At 39.5% G+C, this 18,391-nt stretch overlaps 1 protein-coding gene across 1 annotated transcript in view; it reads left to right on the top strand.

Moving 5' to 3' along the window:
• Positions 1–17,725, top strand: part of aldh16a1 (aldehyde dehydrogenase 16 family, member A1) — a 20,589-nt gene extending 2,864 nt beyond the window's left edge. The window contains exons 2-17 of the mRNA XM_014021474.1: positions 242–341; positions 429–555; positions 645–802; positions 1,359–1,436; positions 3,106–3,293; positions 3,834–3,992; positions 4,071–4,229; positions 8,462–8,615; positions 8,955–9,030; positions 9,191–9,296; positions 9,813–9,937; positions 10,036–10,203; positions 14,510–14,714; positions 15,700–15,885; positions 16,137–16,262; positions 16,375–17,725. Coding sequence (XP_013876928.1) covers positions 242–341; positions 429–555; positions 645–802; positions 1,359–1,436; positions 3,106–3,293; positions 3,834–3,992; positions 4,071–4,229; positions 8,462–8,615; positions 8,955–9,030; positions 9,191–9,296; positions 9,813–9,937; positions 10,036–10,203; positions 14,510–14,714; positions 15,700–15,885; positions 16,137–16,262; positions 16,375–16,542 — 2,283 coding nt within the window. The 3' untranslated portion in view covers positions 16,543–17,725. The remainder of the gene's footprint in view (positions 1–241; positions 342–428; positions 556–644; positions 803–1,358; positions 1,437–3,105; positions 3,294–3,833; positions 3,993–4,070; positions 4,230–8,461; positions 8,616–8,954; positions 9,031–9,190; positions 9,297–9,812; positions 9,938–10,035; positions 10,204–14,509; positions 14,715–15,699; positions 15,886–16,136; positions 16,263–16,374) is intronic.
• The last annotated feature ends 666 nt before the right edge of the window (positions 17,726–18,391 follow it).

Raw genomic sequence — 18,391 nt, 5'->3', positions numbered from 1 at the left:
TTTCTGGACATTTATGGTTTGATTTCTTTGTATGTATGGATCACTTGGGTTGTTACCAACATCTGGTGAAAATTTCATGTCATTAGCACCTCTAGTAATACATTTACTGAGAAAAATGGTGATGTGTTCAATACTTATTTTACCTGCAGTATAGTAGTGCTTTTTGTATTTGTTGTATTGCATTGTGTTTTGTGGACAGTTTTTGTATTTAGAATGAACCTTTTTGTTTGTTCTTCATCAGGCCTGGTTGGATCATCATTCCCGCTCGCTCAGTCTTTTTATTGATGGCAAGTTTGTCCGTCCAGCAGACAGACAGAACTGCCCCCTGACTGATTCTAAAGGTGGGAGTTGGATATCATCTTACACTTCTAATTTTGTAATATTTTAAGACAAACAGTGAAACTAACATTTTTTTTTCTGTTTACCAGGTGTCATGGTGTGCAGCACGGTATCTGCTGAAGATGGAGACATTTCTCAGTGTGCCTCATCTGCTGCGAGTGGCTACAAGTCGTGGAGCAGCCTAACCTGCTCCCAGAGATCCAAAGTCCTGCTCAGGTCTGATAAAACACGTCCCCAACATGTCCGGAGCCTCCGGAGCGCTGTGTTTTTGTCATGAATGATTTTGCTCTGTGTGTGCCTCGCAGGCTGGTGAGTGTTCTCGGGCTGCACGGTCAGTGTGTGTCGGAGCTGTGTGAGCTGTGTGAAGCCTCCTGCTCGCTCTCGTCCCTGATCAGACTGCTGCAGTACTACAGCAGCTGGGCTCAGCTCAGAGACACTCTCATCTCAAACTGGTCTCCTATTGGTGAGAAAATATCAGGAGCTTTCAGTGGGGATCGTTTGGACATTCTGAAGTGGGGTAGCAGGACCGTTAAGCTAACAGCTAGTCTGAGCTGACCGTGTCTAGACCTACATTCAAAATCTGGAAGTTGAAGCCAGAATGGGACTAACTTTTCTTGTAGACTTTTTTTTTTTTCAGTACCGTTTTTTAAGTCCTGCAGTTTAAGCAAACTTTAATACAGTATTTGAGCTTTTACATCACATTTCACATTACACAGATGTTTCGGCAGAAATATTGTGAACTGCTTCAGATTACACCAAAAGGGCTGCTATGGTTTGTGTTCGCAAAATAACCACACAATTCTGTTTTAATAATCATGTAATGTGAAAAATGACAGTGGTGTAAAGTGTTTTGTGTGAACTGCTGTAAAATTGAGAAAAATAGTGTTGGTAATTCAATTTTTTTATCTGCACTGATAGCTGTCCCACAGAACCCCACTTCAAATTTTTTTGAAAAATCAGTTTTAATGTAAAGTTTTTATTATCTGTGTCAAATTTCAGGAATTGTGTTTGTTTTCTAGGTGTGGTGGTTGTTGTTACCTCTGATGACTGCTCTCTTTATTCCCTGATGCTCAAAGTCCTGCCAGTGTTGGCCATGGGTAAAACACACATCTGTGTCTGTACCTCGGGTTTTTTACACCCTCAGTCTGTTCGGACACAAGGAATAAATAAAAGTAGAAATTTACACCCCTGAAAACCGCCCTCAGAAGGAGTTGGTACTTTCAAAACTACGTGGAGCTTTGTGCTGAGAAGCTCTAAAACTCTCTGAATGGAGACACTAAATCAATTATTTCTGATTTGATGAATGTCTCCAGTCATTTTTGTTTAATTTTCTCTACAGCTCTGAGCACCAAAGGAGAACCCCAGACTTTAGTACAAACCTTAGCTAAAAGAAAGGTTGAAACTGAAAGTTCAGGGTAAATAAATAGACTAGTATAACAGGGTTGGACAAATCCTATTGCCCAACTGCCCGGGGCAGGTAAACAATTTCTTTATTTTTTTTATAGGGCCGTTTATTAGAAATATTCTGAAAATAAATGAAGAAATATACCGGTAGCATTTTAAAACACATATAGCGAGAATAAATCCTCAAAATCCTCCTCCCCCTCCCGCTGTAGAAAAGTTATGTCGTGTGGCGGGATCCTTTCCTCCCTCCCTCCCCGCTGCACGTTGGTTGACAGCTACTTTTGAACCCTGTGCAGCTCCTCCTAGTTGTGGGATGCTGTCATTTATGGGTAAAATAATTCACATGCATTATGGGTACATTACCCATAATGCATGTGAATTATAGTCAATACTGCCATTAACTTAGCATGCACATATTTTAAAAGATTAATACAACTTTGAAGCTCTTGCAGGCCACTTAAAATGCAGGGGAGGGCCGCATTTGGCCCGCGTGCCTTGAATTTGACACGTGGCATAGACCAAACATAGCTTAACTTAGATTTTAGACATTTTGCCAGAGATTCAACCTTTGTCAGAGGTCACCACAAAGGAGATCTACTAGATTTTGTTCATCAGATCAGATTCAGATTTAAGCTAAATCAAAAACAAAAAAATAATTGTTTTTGTTTAAAACTAGGGCTGTCAAATGATTAATATTTTTAATCGGATTAATCCCAAAGTAGCTGTGAATTAATCATAATTAATCTTAAATTTAAAATACATTTCTATTGCATATTGATAAAATAAATTACTTGAGTTATTAATTAGTTTTTAATGTTTTTATTTAGAAAACAAAATTGATGCTTAGATGTGTTTTTTGTGTATAAAACAGGACCTAAAAAATGCTCCAAACATATTTGAGTCAGTCAAATTTTGTGCAGAGTAATGGTTAAATCAACAATTCAAGGATTTTCATTCCAAATGAAAGATAGATACTGAGGTCACAGTTGTCAGCAAAACATAAATAAATAAAAATAAGCCATAAGAAGACAAAAAGAAAAAAAACCTATACATAATGTGTTACACATGGAGTTTTTTAATTTCATTTATTTAACCTTTATTTATCCAGGTAAACTGTTTGAGAAACACTTCTCATTTACAAACATGACCTGGCATGCACTGAGTGCATTGCAATATATACAAACCTACATATTCAGTCATAGTAAAGTGACTGTAAATTTTAATCGCGATTAAAATTTTTAATCCATGCCCATGCAGCACTAAAATTAATCAGAGTTGACTCGATTAATTTCACAGCCCTATTTAAAACTAAATAGTGTAAATTTGGTCATAAATTAAAATTTCACTTGTTCATTTTTTCAGGGAACTCTGTGATTGTTGTTCCCGGTCGGCGTGCCGCCCCTCCATCCCTCCTCTTGGCGCAGCTTTTTACCACCGCTGGACTTCCTGCTGGGGCTCTTAATGTTTTAACAGGAAGTAACGTGACTCTGGGGGCCAAAGTGGCTCAGAACCCCAGCATCAGCCATGTGACTTACAGTGGCAACAAGCAGGTTTGTGGAGCGTTACTTCAAACACAAAAAATCAAAGAAAACTGATTTAAATTTAAGAAAGTTTGAATTATATGTACGATTTAAACCATTTTGTCCCATAAATGGCAGATTTTCTTTTGAACTTGGCTCAGCCAAAGTGAAWCAGGAAGTGACATCAAAGGGGAGCTCTTTGACAAAGAAAACTCTCTTGTCTTTGTTTACTGAAACAATATTTGAACTCTGAGACTTCTTTATGTCTCTCTGATAGAGTCAAAATAATCTAAAGAAACATCAGATTCTTCTCTACAGTCTGTATTGTTAGGTATTGTAGCAACGCTCTGTTCACATGCAGACATTCCCCTTTGACATCACTTCCTGTTACTTCACAGGCAAATATCTCAACAATTGTTCATCTCAGCGACATGAAATTCCTTTTACAATATTTTATCAATGTCCTCTTTCATATGTATTACAAGAATTTGACGTCACAGGCACTTTAACCTAATGTTGGTCCTAAAGCAAATTTTACAAAATACTATCAGTGTTTCTGTTCTCTTTCAGGATGGGGTGGTGCTGTGTAAAGCCACAGCAGAGACCGGAGTTCCTGTCTCTGTCTCCTCYTCTATCGGGACCACATGTCCTTTTATCATCTTTGAATCAGCTGACATCAACAGCGCTGTGGATGAAGTGATCCAGACTGCTTTTAAAAAGAAGAAAGAGGTGGGAGTAGGAAGTAGAGCTGCAGCATCTCTCCTGTCAGCAGCAAGCTCTTTAACAAACTTCTCTCTCTGTCCTCAGCTCCAGTGGCTGCTGTGTGTGCAGGAGAGCGTGGCAGAAAGTGTCGTTGCCCGTCTCAAGCTGCGTTTGGCAGGAATGAAATGTGTTGCTCTGTGCAGTGACGCAGACAGGACCCTGGTGGACGCTGCAGTACAGGAGGCTCAACAGCAGGGGGCAACGGTGAGCTTCAGAACTTCTAGCCTAAAATATGGACACAAATTAAACTCTGTAACATTTAAAGCAGGTTTATGAGAGAGAATACAGCCAGAAAGCTCTAACTCAGTGGTTCCCAAACTTTTTATCTTCTGACCCACAAACTATCCATGGCAAAAACTTGTGACCCCAAATATTACTGGTCTGAATACATGAACTCCGTTAATAACCCTAGCTTGTACACACATACACTCACCGGCCACTTTATTAGGTACACCTGTCCAACTGCTCGTTAACACTTAATTTCTAATCAGCCAATCACATGGCYGCAACTCAGTGCATTTAGGCATGTAGACATGGTCAAGACAATCTCCTGCAGTTCAAACCGAGCATCAGTATGGGGAAGAAAGGTGATTTGAGTTCCTTTGAACGTGGCATGGTTGTTGGTGCCAGAAGGGCTGGTCTGAGTATTTCAGAAACTGCTGATCTACTGGGATTTTCACGCACAACCATCTCTAGGGTTTACAGAGAATGGTTCGAAAAAGAAAAAACATCCAGTGAGCGGCAGTCCTGTGGGTGGAAATGCCTTGTTGATGCCAGAGGTCAGAGGAGAATGGGCAGACTGGTTTGAGCTGATAGAAAGGCAACAGTGACTCAAATAACCACAACCGAGGTAGGCAGAAGAGTATCTCTGAACACACAACATGTCGAACTTTGACGCAGATGGGCTTCAGCAGCAGAAGACCACACCGGGTGCCACTCCTTTCAGCTAAGAACAGGAAACTGAGGCTACAATTTGCACAAGCTCATCGAAATTGGACAAGAGAAGATTGGAAAAACGTTGCCTGGTCTGATGAGTCTCGATTTCTGCTGCGACATTCGGATGGTAGGGTCAGAATTTGGCATCAACAACATGAAAGCATGGATCCATCCTGCCTTGTATCAACGGTTCAGGCTGGTGGTGMTGGTGTCATGGTGTGGGGAATCTTTTCTTGGCACTCTTTGGGCCCCTTGGTACCAACTGAGCATCGTTGCAACGCCACAGCCTACCTGAGTCTTGTTGCTGACCATGTCCAACCCTTTATGACCACAATGTACCCAACATCTGATGGCTACTTTCAGCAGGATAATGRGCCATGTCATAAAGCTGGAATCATCTCAGACTGGTTTCTTGAACATGACAATGAGTTCACTGTACTCAAATGGCCTCCACAGTCACCAGATCTCAATCCAATAGAGCATCTTTGGGATGTGGTGGAACGGGAGATTCGCATCATGGATGTGCAGCCGACAAATCTGCGGCAACTGTGTGATGCCATCATGTCAATATGGACCAAAATCTCTGAGGAATGCTTCCAGCACCTTGTTGAATCTATGCCACGAAGAATTGAGGCAGTTCTGAAGGCAAAAGGGGGTCCAACCCGTTACTAGCGTGGTGTACCTAATAAAGTGGCCGGTGAGTGTATAAATACGTATTTATACTTATTTTGTGTTTTTGTATTAGTTATAGGGAAAATATTACATCAGCAATTATTTTATTACCCTTTAAATTGATTTCTGGAGATTATCCAAGGTGCTTCATGACCCATAATTGGGTCCCAAGCCCAACTTTGGGAACTAAAGTGCAGTGGTTCCCAAACCTTTCAGCTTTTGATCCACAAAATAACAGTAGCAGAGACCTGTGCCCCCAGTTATTTTTGGATGATAAACATTTGTATCAGGTCAACTAAAGACGGGCATAGTAACAATATTTTCATACTACATTTATCCATTTTAAATACACTAACCTCACTCCTTTGTAACAACTAAGGCAAAAATGTACTTAATTCAGAAAATATTTTCAGGACCCCACCTTGAAGTTTTGGGACCCCACTTTGGGTCCCGACCCCAACTTTGGGAAACACTGCTGTAACTGATGCAGCTTAATTTAAAGGCCCAGCTTTCTTTGAAGGAATGCATGTTGCCTACCACCTTACAATGTCCAACTTTTAGATGGGGCTAGACGTTTTYTCAAACCTTAAATGTAATAACTCTTAGCTACTACCACACCAAATTTTAACTCAGTGTTGGTATAATGGACTAAGTTGAAGGCATTTGTGTGTTTTCTTTGGTCAGTTGTTTGTAGTGGTCATCATCAGGTTTAAAGTACYTCATCCACTGAATAATTTCTGAGATTTTAAGTCACAACTACTGTTCTCTCAGGTCACTGTACAAAAAACAATTAATGTAAGGAAGCCAGCAGATTGCGTTGAATCACTTTGTCYCAGTCTCCCACCCTGAGCAGCACGTTGGCGACAGTGGAAAGGAAAAACTCCCTTTAACAGGAAGAAATGTGACTCGGGTCCGAAGTGGCTCAGAACCCCAGCGGCAGCCATATGACTTACGAGACATTCTTGCATTGTAAAGCCCGCCCCGGCTCCCTGGCCTTACTCCACTCCAGCCTGAGTTGTGTTTGCAATGAGCAGAGAGCCGCCTCGATGTGGGCGGGATCATAATATTAAACAAAATCTTATTTTGTTTTATTTGCGACAAAATGATAACGGACTACACCAAACTTTAAGAAAAAGTACTGAATATTGAACCGATCCAGCCATACGATGCTTAAGATGAGAGGGCAGGATGACAGAGAAGGGTAAGCTAATGTGAGCTGGTTGTTAGCTTGTTGTGGGAGGTAGCTCACTAATGTTGTGCTGCAGTCGATACAAACGATTTACATAAAGTTAACCTCATCTGCATGACATAACCCCTCCCAGTCAGTTAATATAATAATAATAATAATAATTAATATAAATAACAATATAACCAATCAACGAGCAGCAGTAGGTAGCTGATGTGTGTTTTCCTCTGGAAGAGGACCAAGAAAACACGTTATTAATAGAAATAATTACAACAAACATGTAGAGAGGAGTGAGTAAAGACAGAGTGAGTCAGTTTTATAAGTAAATACACTTTGTTCTCTTGTCTGCAGTTCATGCACATTTAATATGTGTCTTAATAGATTCAGTCTCACTCAGAGTGATACATTGAACCGAGTCATGTTTGCATGATTTCAGCGTTACTTGCAGGGATCATCAAAGGCTGTGAATTGTTTAAATACTGTCTTTAATTCTCAAAGCCTGTGCTTCATTTTCTGGTTGAATCCATAAAAAGTACCAAAGATAATGCAGTTCGACAGACATAAAATAATATTTTAGCACCAATAGGGAGATTCTCACAAGCCTGATTCACAAGACAGTTTTGTGAAATCGCTGCACAGATCTGTCCGGCTTTAAGCTCSTTCAGGTCATTCATGAATCACAGGAGAAGCCAGCCAGGTCTCGCTCACATGAACGCAGCAGTGCAGAACCAAAAGAGGCGTGGAGCAGAACTCTCCTCAGCTGCAGAGTATTTATTGTGTGACAGACGTTCGTCTCGTATCAAACAAAACAAACTTAATTAACTTACTTTAGTGATCCTGTGGTTCAATATTCTTTAAACTAACTACAAACATGCATATCAACCTCTTCAGATGTTTACCTGTATAATGAGCCTCAAAAATCTATAATTTTCACCAGGAAATGAGGAGGGGAGAACTTATTTCTAGTGACAGAACGGGCTGGCAGATGGCCATGTGATGTTATTTATTGTTTTTATAATGTCCTAGGCTCTGACACGTTAAATAACAAAGTTGCTGTCTTGTGTCAGCTTTAATATATTTCCTTGGTAAAATCTGTTGATTAATCCTGCGGTCGCTCACAGACATCTTCCTCTTATCAAACACAAAACAAAAAACTGAATCAGCTCATTTTAGCGATCCTGTGGTTCAGTATTTTTTAATATAACTACAAAGTTGTTGTTTAGCGTCATCTTTAATACTCCCTGTGTAATAAATCTCTTTTTTGATTATTCCTGCGGTCACTCAATGATGTCATCGACTCATTATTATTTTCTGCTCTTTCACACGTCGGTCAGCCCGCCTTGGGCCCGGCTCTGATGCCACCTCTGTTATCGGCTCAGAGGGGTGTCAGAGGCGGGCTCACTTCACCCCGCCCCCTTTCTGCCTGCGTGTTTTTTCTGAATGATCCAAGGAGGACAGAACACACGTCAGTCCCAGACTGAGCCGTCTTATGAATGAGGCTAGAGAGCTATAATCTGGTATAWATTATGTCCGTCCGTCCGTTTCTTCCGCTCATCCGGGGTCGGGTGACGGGGGTAACAAAAATMAAAAGAAACAATCTGATGTGCTTACAGGTTGAGTTATCTCGTTTCTTTCTTTTCAGGTGGTTCAGTCTTGCGCTGCTCCTCRTGGTGCCCAGTATCCTCCCACGGTTCTTTGTGGTGCGGCCCCCTCCTCGCCATTTGTGGTCAGCCCCTCTCCTGGACCTCTGTTGCCTCTCATGACTTTCAGAAGCAATGCAGAAGCTGTTGCCGTGGGTAAGGAAAGAGGCCAAAGTTAACTGTTATTCTATGCCCCCTTTCACYTTGAATGAGGACCACGCTGTAATTTAATTAATTTGTTTGTATCAGAGTCTTGAGTGGAGCATGATGGYGATTGGTTGCAGCCCATCCATGATGGGCCCATGTGGACTGGCATGGTCCTCAGATTGAAGGTTTTCTAAAGTTGTTGCAGTCTAGCCACGTTTTCATAGATAGTAGGTCATGGAGAGTGTAGTGAGGTCTTTTTTTTAATGTGAAAGGGGTCTAAATCAAAAGTAGTTAGCTATAGTTTCTGTGTTTAAACACACAATGATAAGTGTTTGTGTTTTTGTTCAGGAAACCACAGTCCGCATGGRCATGCAGCGTCCATCTGGACCGAAGATCTCACTCTGGCTCTGGAGACGGCTAAGAGGTAAACATCATAGCTTTTTTCTCTTCATGTYACTTTTCTGTCTCCTTTTAGTTCTATTTACTCATTACGTTTTGTTTGCTCCATGTACTAATGTTGCAGTTTGTTTAAAAAAAAACATACAAAGATTCATCGTAGTCGGTGTGTCGTTTCTTCCTCTCAGTCTGTCGGTTGGATCAGTGTGGGTGAATTCCAGCTCTGTGTTTGATCCCTGTCTTCCTGTGACTGGGCACAAAGACAGTGGCTCCTGCACTGATGGAGGACAGGAGGTACGTTAACYACCAAACCTGAATAGTGTGAAAACTGGTTCAGCATTATTATTTTCCTGTTCTCGTTTTTTTTACTATCATTTTTGTGATATAACTACTTCTGCACACTTACTGCTGTTTTAGCCATTTGCATATATGAAAAGTTTCAGCTGATTTGAGATAAATCTCCTGAGGTTTTTTTTTTTTTTTTTTTTTTTTGTAAATTCTTATATCAATACGTTGAGATTTGTTTGATTCTCTGAAAAACGTTGTGTTCTTTAAAAACTGCTTCATCATAGCCTTATGCTACGTTTATGTTTCGTCTGCTCTTTTGATAGTTGAATCTTCTGGACCATTTGATGCTTTTAGTTAGCATTTTATTACTTAGCTTTTAGCCTTTTGTTACTTAGAGCTTTTAATTAGACTTTTAGTATTTTAAGCAGGAATTTTACTACTCTAAGCATTTAAGTTAGCTTTTTATTAATTTTGGCTAGCCTTTTGCTGCTGTATTTTTACTTGTCCTGTACTTCTCATTAGGGTCTATACCACTTTCTGCAGTCGTCCTTTTCTTCCTCTTCTTGTCTTCGCTCCTCTCCTGTTTCAGTCGACTACTCAAAGTTTGGAACAGAAGCTGTCATTCCTGTTTCTTTGGACCCTACATGGTAGTATTTTATTGATCTTTTCAGTTTAAAGTATACATGATGTTATTGAGAGTTTAATGAAGATTTAAACCGGTTCTGTGTGGATTTTTTTTTTCCAGTTCTCCTCCATCCTACCTGCAGTTTGTTGGAGGCAAAGTGTGTAAATCAGTGTCAGGCTGCAGTGCGGCAGTGCAGGCACCAGGGGGCGGTATGTTGGCCATTTGTCCTGAAGGAAGTCGGAAAGATGTCCGCAATGCTGTGGAGGCTGCRATCAAAGTGCAGCCTGGGTGAGACCTGAGGCACACGAAGAGTTTTATAAATGCATGCARACAAACAGTATCTCTGTGGTATCAAAGTCCAGCATATCGAGCCACAAAACATTGATCTTTGTGAACATGTTCATGTGGAAAATATGGGATCTGTCCCACAAACGGACTTTAACAAGCTTCAAAACTAAAAAAGCTATTTTTAATTTACCAAGTGGTTTAAAAAAATAACAAGTAAAATCTAAAATTTTATTAGTATAAATGGCAATGTGACGTAAAGGTCACCGGACTATTAGATAGTCTGGATTTGTCAATAGCTGCACAGGAAAATTGGAACCTGATTGATAAAGATTGTTCTTCATCAATAAAGCTCACACTTAAAATAAAACAATTATGTTTTCCCTTTAAAGGGCAACGTTGGACGTTTTAGAACTAAAGTTTTGAAATAATAATAAGAATTAATATTATAGCTTTTGTAGATAGTTCTTTGAACATCCAACAGGATTTATGAGCTAACAGCTAAAACAACAATGGATTGCTACTGCTTTAAAGTGCCTGTGACGTCAAATTTTTGTAATACATATGAATGCTGTTTTGAAAAGATGACATTAATAAAATATTGTAAAATAATTTCATGTCGCTGAGATGAACAGTTGTTGAGATATTTGCCTGTAAAGTAACAGGAAGTGATGTCAAAGGGGAATGTCTGCATGTGAACAGTGTGTTGCTGCAACAGCTGATAACACAGACTGTAGAGAAGAATCTGATGTTTCTTAAGTTTATTTTGAGTCTCTATCAGAGAGAGATGACAAAGAGCCAGAGTCCAAATAATATTGTTTCAATAAACAAAGACAAGAGTTTTCTTTGTTAAACAGTTCCYCTTCCTGTTTCACTTTGGCTCAGCCAAGTTCAAAAGAAAATCTGCCAGTTATGGGACAAAATGGCTTAAATCGTGTGTATTATTCCAACTTTCTTAAATATAAAGATGTTTTCTTTTGACTTTTTGTATTTGAAGAATATGCATGTCACAGGCACTTTAAAACAACCCCAGTCCCCAAATAATTATAGTGGTTCATTCAGACATCATTTTATAAACCTTGACTCTTTCATCAACTTTGATGATAAACATGATTATTCGTATAGAGTTTTGTAAACATTTGCAAAAGCAAATAGCTTCAGCAGCAGTTAGCTGGAGCACATTTGTGCACCCTGAGGCACTTCCTGCAGAAATTCCAAAAACATTTTTGCTGGAGTAAATATGCTAAATTGCTGGCCATATAAAGATTTAACTATTAGTGTTTGCACAAATTGCTGTGGACATTTGAAGATCGAAGCTGTTTAATGACCCCACAATCTGCTTCGGAAGAGTTTTGTTCGTACTTTCTGTCCATCCTGTTCAAATTAAAACTGATTAAACTCTATTTCTCCAAACAACTCTCAGAGCTGTCTACAGCTGCTGTAGGTTATTAATTGTTTGCAACATTTTCCATAAAACCAGACATGAAATTACTGTAGAAACTATATATTTAAGTTGATTTGTCAATAATCTATTGTTACAAATATGACAATGAAAAGGGTTTTGATTTTGAGGCAGGTTTTACTAAACTACAATGTTCTGCTGCTTAAATTACAGTTTTCTCCTAGTTGTAATTTTTATTTTAGCTGAGTGAACATTTTTAAAGAGGTTTAAATGAGTTCAGTTTTCTGTCAGAACAAGTTGAGTGAATTTTACTGTGAAAATACAGCCCTGTAAAGATGTGTTMGCTGGCTCATAAATCTATTTAACTCCTTTATGTTGTGAAAGTCAATTTGGGTCAGCACATGACTTTTTTTTAATCAAAAACATTTTCAGCTGAGAATCAACTTTTTCATATAAAAAAGTAATTCAGGTTTTGAAACATTCAGAGAAAAACTTTTTTTTCCCAATAATCTTGTCTGTTTTGGGTCTGTTAATCACTGGTCAAAGTTTCATGTGAGCTTGATAAGAKGGGTTTTTGCTGAGTCCTACTGAGTGTGAGCACAGTACATGGATAATTATTAACAGAATATAATATASTGGAGTCTAATAAACAAACACCCTGTCAGAGGATGGATCAGCAACACTTTAAAGGTTTTTACAACCCTAACTTGAGACGTTGTGTAAAACATAAGTAAAAACAGAATACAGTGATTTGCAAATCCTTTCCAACCTGTATTCAATTTAATACACTACAGAGACAAGATATTTAATTTTTAAATAGATAAACTTTTTTTGCGAATATTCACTCATTTTGAATTTGATGCCTGCAACACGTTCTAAAACCACTGGAACAGGGTCATGTTTACCACTGTGTTACATCAGCTTTCCTTCTGACTCAGTAAGAGTTTAGGAACTGAGGACATTAATTGTTGAAGCTTTTTAAGTGGAAATCTCTCCTATTCTTGGTTGATGTACAACTTCATTTGCTCAACAGTCCGGRGTCTCTGTTGTCGTATTTTGTGCTTCATAATGCTCCACACATTTTCAATGGGAGACAGGCCTGTACTGCAGGCAGGCCYGTTTAGTACCCASACACTTTTACTACGAAGCCACGCTGTTGTAARGTGCAGAATGTAGCTCGGCATTTTCTTGCTGAAATCAGCAGGGCGTCCCTGAAAAAGATGTAGTTTGGATGGCAGCATATGTTGCTCCAAAACCTGTAGCTTTTAGCATCAATGATGTCTTCACAGATGTTCATGTATTAGTGCCATGGGCACTAATACACCCCCATACCAACAGAGAGGCTGGCTTTTGAACTTCCGATACCAATCGACTCGTCAGACCACAGGACACTTTTCCTTATTATGATCAGTCCATCTCAGATGAGCTCAGGTCCAGAGAAGTCAGCTGTGTTTCTGGGTGTTGTTTATATATGACTTTGGCTTTGCATGGTAGAGTTTTAACTTGTAGATGTAAAGATAAACTGTGTTGACTGACAATGATCAGATGTACTGAAGTGTTTCTGAGCCCATGTGGTAATATATGTTACAGAATGATATCCTTTTTTAATGCAATGCTGCCTGAGGGGTCGAAGATCACAGGATATCAGTGTTGGCTTTTGGCCTTGCTGCTTAGTTGCAGAGATGTGTCCAGAATCTCTGAATCTTTTGATGATATTAGTGAATGTAGATGATAAAATCAGGCATTGTAAGTTGAGAAAAGTTTTTAAACTGTTGGACTGTTTGCTCATGCAGTTCACAAAATGGTGAACCTCGCCCCATCCTCAACTTTCCTGGTCTTTTGTTGCCCTCGTTTCAGCTTTTTTGGAACATGTTGCAGATGTCAAACTCCAAATGACTAAACATCTCCAAACAAATAAACAAAAGTTTAACTGTTTGAACATTTAAAATCTTGTCTTGTAGCGTATTCAATCTAATATACCGTATTTATTCAAGTATAATACGTAAAATTAAATCCATAAAATCATCCATAAAGTTGGGGGGTAATACTATACTTGGATAAATATTTTTACTTATGTATTTTAACTGAAATATCGGCTTCATTCACAAAATGCCTGAGTCTGGAAATGACTCTGAGACCGCGTCGTAAAAAGCAGTTGAAACGAGCTCACCTGTGACACTCCTCCGTGCTTCAGAGCAAGATAGTAACAGATCCAAGCAGGCGACATGATGTGAAAAGGGTGGGGGGGGTCAGTCCTGCACCTTAGTAATGATAACGATCTAATGACATTTGCATGTAACTGGGCCACTCCTCCAACAAAAACAAACACGTTAGTCTGTAATGGCTGCCGTCTACCGGTGTTCTGAAAAGTTTGCATCCCTGAAAAAAAGTTTCCCCACCAGAGGGGGCGCTCGCTAGTAGGAAGTAATCTGCTTTTCCCCCACAAGATGGCCCAAATCTCATGTGAAGTCTCTGACTTTTGTGTTGGCGCTTCCTGGTGGACTATGTGTAAAATGTCAGAATTCAAATGATGCTGCTACAGCTGATATATATATTTGTTGTCAAAATACCTTTTTGTACAATATGTTGTTAAAATAAAATGAACAGTCCAATGATCATTTTACTGATATGTATAAAGACTGCAAAGGCTGAAAAATTTTGAAGTCTGTATGAAATTGGAGGTAGTTTGAGGATTAAATTTTTTATGCTTTTCAAGCTCAAAAAAGGGGGTTGTATTATACATGAGATCGTATTATACCCGAATAAGTACGGTAAGTTGTAATCATCATATCCTGTTTTTATTTATATATGTTTTTATGTCCCAACTACCTTGGACCTGGGGTTGTACTAACTTGAAAAACCAACAGCTCCATGTTTATTTTGACACCCCTCCCCCTTTTCTTTTAGCTGGATGAAGAAAAGTCCTTCTGCACGCGCTCAGTCCCTCTACTCTTTGGCTAAAAGTTTAGAGGCCAAGAAGGTGGAGATAGTAGCATCAGTCAGCACCCAGACTGGCGTCTCATTGGCCGAGGCTGAAGAGGAAGTGGAGCTGAGTGTTGCCAGGCTCAGAGTTTGGGCGGCTTACTGTGATAAAATGCAGGGAGGCTCACTGGTGAGGCCTTAAGTGACATTAGAATATACACTCACCGGCCACTTTATTAGGTACACCACGCTAGTAACGGTTTTGTGGTCATAAAGGGATGAACATGGTCAGCAACAATACTCAGGTAGGCTGTGGTGTTGCAACGATGCTCAATTGGTACCAAGGGGCCCAAAGAGTGCCAAGAAAAGATTCCCCACACCATGACACCACCACCAGCAGCCTGAACCGTTGATACAAGGCAGGATGGATCCATGCTTTCATGTTGTTGACACCAAATTCTGACCCCACCATCCGAATGTCGCAGCAGAAATCGAGACTCATCAGACCAGGCAACGTTTTTCCAATCTTCTCTTGTCCAATTTCGATGAGCTTGTGCAAATTGTAGCCTCAGTTTCCTGTTCTTAGCTGAAAGGAGTGGCACCCGGTGTGGTCTTCTGCTGCTGAAGCCCATCTGCCTCAAAGTTCGACGTACTGTGCGTTCAGAGATGCTCTTCTGCCTACCTCGGTTGTAACGGGTGGTTATTTGAGTCACTGTTGCCTTTCTATCAGCTCGAACCAGTCTGCCCATTCTCCCCTGACCTCTGGCATCAACAAGGCATTTCCGCCCACAGGACTGCCGCTCACTGGATGTTTTTTCTTTTTCGGACCATTCTCTGTAAACCCTAGAGATGGTTGTGCGTGAAAATCCCAGTAGATCAGCAGTTTCTGAAATACTCAGACCAGCCCTTTCTGGCACCAACAACCATGCCACGTTCAAAGGCACTCAAATCACCTTTCTTCCCCATACTGATGCTCGGTTTGAACTGCAGGAGATTGTCTTGACCATGTCTACATGCCTAAATGCACTGAGTTGCCGCCATGTGATTGGCTGATTAGAAATTAAGTGTTAACGAGCAGTTGGACAGGTGTACCTAATAAAGTGGCCGGTGAGTGTAAGTAAGGTTGTGATGATGGTATTCTGTTAATATTTGTCCCCCACCTCCTCCTCCTTCAGCCCATGCCACAGTCAGGCACTGCTCTCTCCTTCCCTGAGGCCCTGGGAGTCATTGGGGTGGTCCTGCCTGACAAAAATCCCCTGCTTTCCCTGGTAACACTTCTCGGGGCAGCCGTCGCTTCTGGGAACGCAGTCGTCATGATTCCTAGTAAAAAGTATCCCCTGCCGGCTTTGGCTTTTGCTCAAGTAAGTGCGATAACATCAGACAATTAAAACACTAAATGTCACTCAGGTTCTCTCACATTTAATCTAACAAAGATTTGTCCACAGGTTGACAGTATCATTTGAACAAATATTAGACTCAAGCATGTATATTTGTGTTTATGAACTGTATTTTCTAATTGTGTTTCCTGAAGTCATCAGCTCAAACAAAAAAAAGTGTTTATTTGATCACATTTGATATTTATAGTTTTCCTCTTCCTTCTTGCTCTCCTCAGGTGCTCCAGTCTTCAGACCTGCCTGCAGGTTTGGTAAACATCATTACAGGAAGTCGAGACCAGCTGACAGTGGCCCTTGCTAATCATAGTGTCATCAAGGCCATCTGGTACTGGGGCAGCGCTGAGGCGAGTACAACAAACTGAACTTAAAGAATAATATTATTAGTGACCTAACATCGGGGCTAAATAACTGGTTTTAAAAAAGAAAGTAAATCAGTTTTTCACCCTGTTGCTGCAGGGCTGTCAGTACCTCCAGTACACCTGCACCAGCCCACTAAAAACCCTGTGGCTCGTCTGTCAGGAGGATGAGGACAGGACGGAGTGGACCCAGTCTCATCCGTCTCTGCTGGAAGACGTGTGGAGGAAATCTGTTCAGTGGAAAAGTGTTTGGATTCCTACTGCATGAGGTGACAGAGCCAGGAAAGTAGTGACTGTGACCTGAAATCAATCAATTCAACTACAGTCACTGTTTGACAAAAACAGTACAGCATCGAAGAAAATAAAGAGTATAAGATTTAATTTTACACTAGGTAGGAATCAATACTTTAATAGTGCATAATATTATAAATAACATTGTTATTAACATTCTGTAAACATTGTCAAACTGTTTTTGGTACTTTTTTTATTTCTCTGCGCTAAAGATGGCCAGAGCTGTTAAATCTTCATACTGTGTCAAAACAGGAAGTGCAATTCAGACAGAACCACGAGTTTCATGTTTATGTGGAAGTAAAGTATCAGTGTTTCAGAAAGGAAAGAATTAAAAAAATAAAACTGGTGCTTTCTGTAAATCAAAGTTTCCCCTACTTTTAACAGAATGGTTGAGAGTTTTTAGTAGTTCACAAAGGAGAATTATCAAGAAAGGAGACGGTGATATGAAATGTCCATTAACTGGATCATTCCTTTTTGAAGGAAAAATAACTTGAGCCTTCACGTTCAAAAGCTATTGGCTTGTTTGGCTAAAACCAAGCTGTGTAAGTTAGTTTCCTACATCTTGTTTTTTTTTTTTTTTTTTTAACAACTTATCTTTGTTTGGTCTGCTGTAGCGTGAATGCCGTGCTACTTTCATTACTGTTGTTTGTGGTCTTTAATTTCAACCCTCAACTACCTTAAACAAGTGTTAACGGACCATAAAGCTGTGGTGCATTTTTATTGTTTTGGGGTGGGGTAGGGGGCTGTCGACAAAACCTAAATGTCCTCATCAGGTTTAACTGACCTCCAAACAGACACAGATAAGAGCCAACGTATGACCTTCATCAGGGAAATATAAACAAACTTGTCTGAGTTTTATCAGTGACTTGGCAAAAAAATGTTGTCAAGTCAGTCCACATTTCCTGCACTCTGTGTATCTTTTTTACTGGACAATAATATTGTACCTTGTTGCCTTCAGGGTTACCTTTTATGCAGAGCAAACATTCACCATAAAATGTCTAAGGTTATGTTTAAATTGTGAAATAATGTGTTAATTAAAATGTATCATTCCAGAAACTAGCAAAATGAGTTAATCTGTCTAAAGCCATAATTTAAAGTTGTCTTTATGAATATGAGCACCTGTTTTTTTTTTTTTCTTGATTAAAATATTCATACACCTATTTGTGGTGAAGTTTCATCTTTTATTACATGTTAGTGATTTATTTTTTTTCCATTTGGAGTCCTGGGTGGACAGAAGTCAGGTTTATTTACAGCTATATTCTCTTGATCTTATTAATTAAAAGCACATTAATACTGCAATAAAAAATAAGTCATTTGCCAGCTTGTTTGCAGTTTCTTTGCTAATTATTACTACATGCTACTGTGCAAGAGTAAAATGTGCAAAGCCAAGTTGAATAAATGAAAAGCACAATCCTGTTCTCTATAAGCAGAGATAAAATTCAGCATTAAAATAAAAAGCAGTAAATGTTAGTACTTTTATTTGTTTCTTAGTTCATGCTAACGTTTAAAAGCTGGGAGCAAAAATATTCAGAACTTATTTGAGATTATTTCTTGAAATTTGCTCCAAGGAAGCCCTGTTTTGTTACAAGGCCATTTTAAATTATTTGAAATGAAGTTCTCCTGGAAAAAGTAAGTTTTATTAACAAAATGTCAGCGATTTTAGAAAATATATTATGTACATTGAATTTGATCAAATATACAGCGTGTAAAATAAGTATTGAACACATAACCATTTTTCTCAGTAAATATATTACTAGAGGTGCTAATGACATGAAATTTTCACTTTTGGCCCATTCTTCCACACAAACAGTCTTTAAATCTTGAAG

This window comes from Austrofundulus limnaeus, unplaced genomic scaffold (assembly GCF_001266775.1).
Source record: "Austrofundulus limnaeus strain Quisiro unplaced genomic scaffold, Austrofundulus_limnaeus-1.0 Scaffold294, whole genome shotgun sequence".
Lineage (NCBI taxonomy): Eukaryota > Metazoa > Chordata > Actinopteri > Cyprinodontiformes > Rivulidae > Austrofundulus > Austrofundulus limnaeus.
This window is presented reverse-complemented; position numbering and strand designations above follow the sequence as displayed.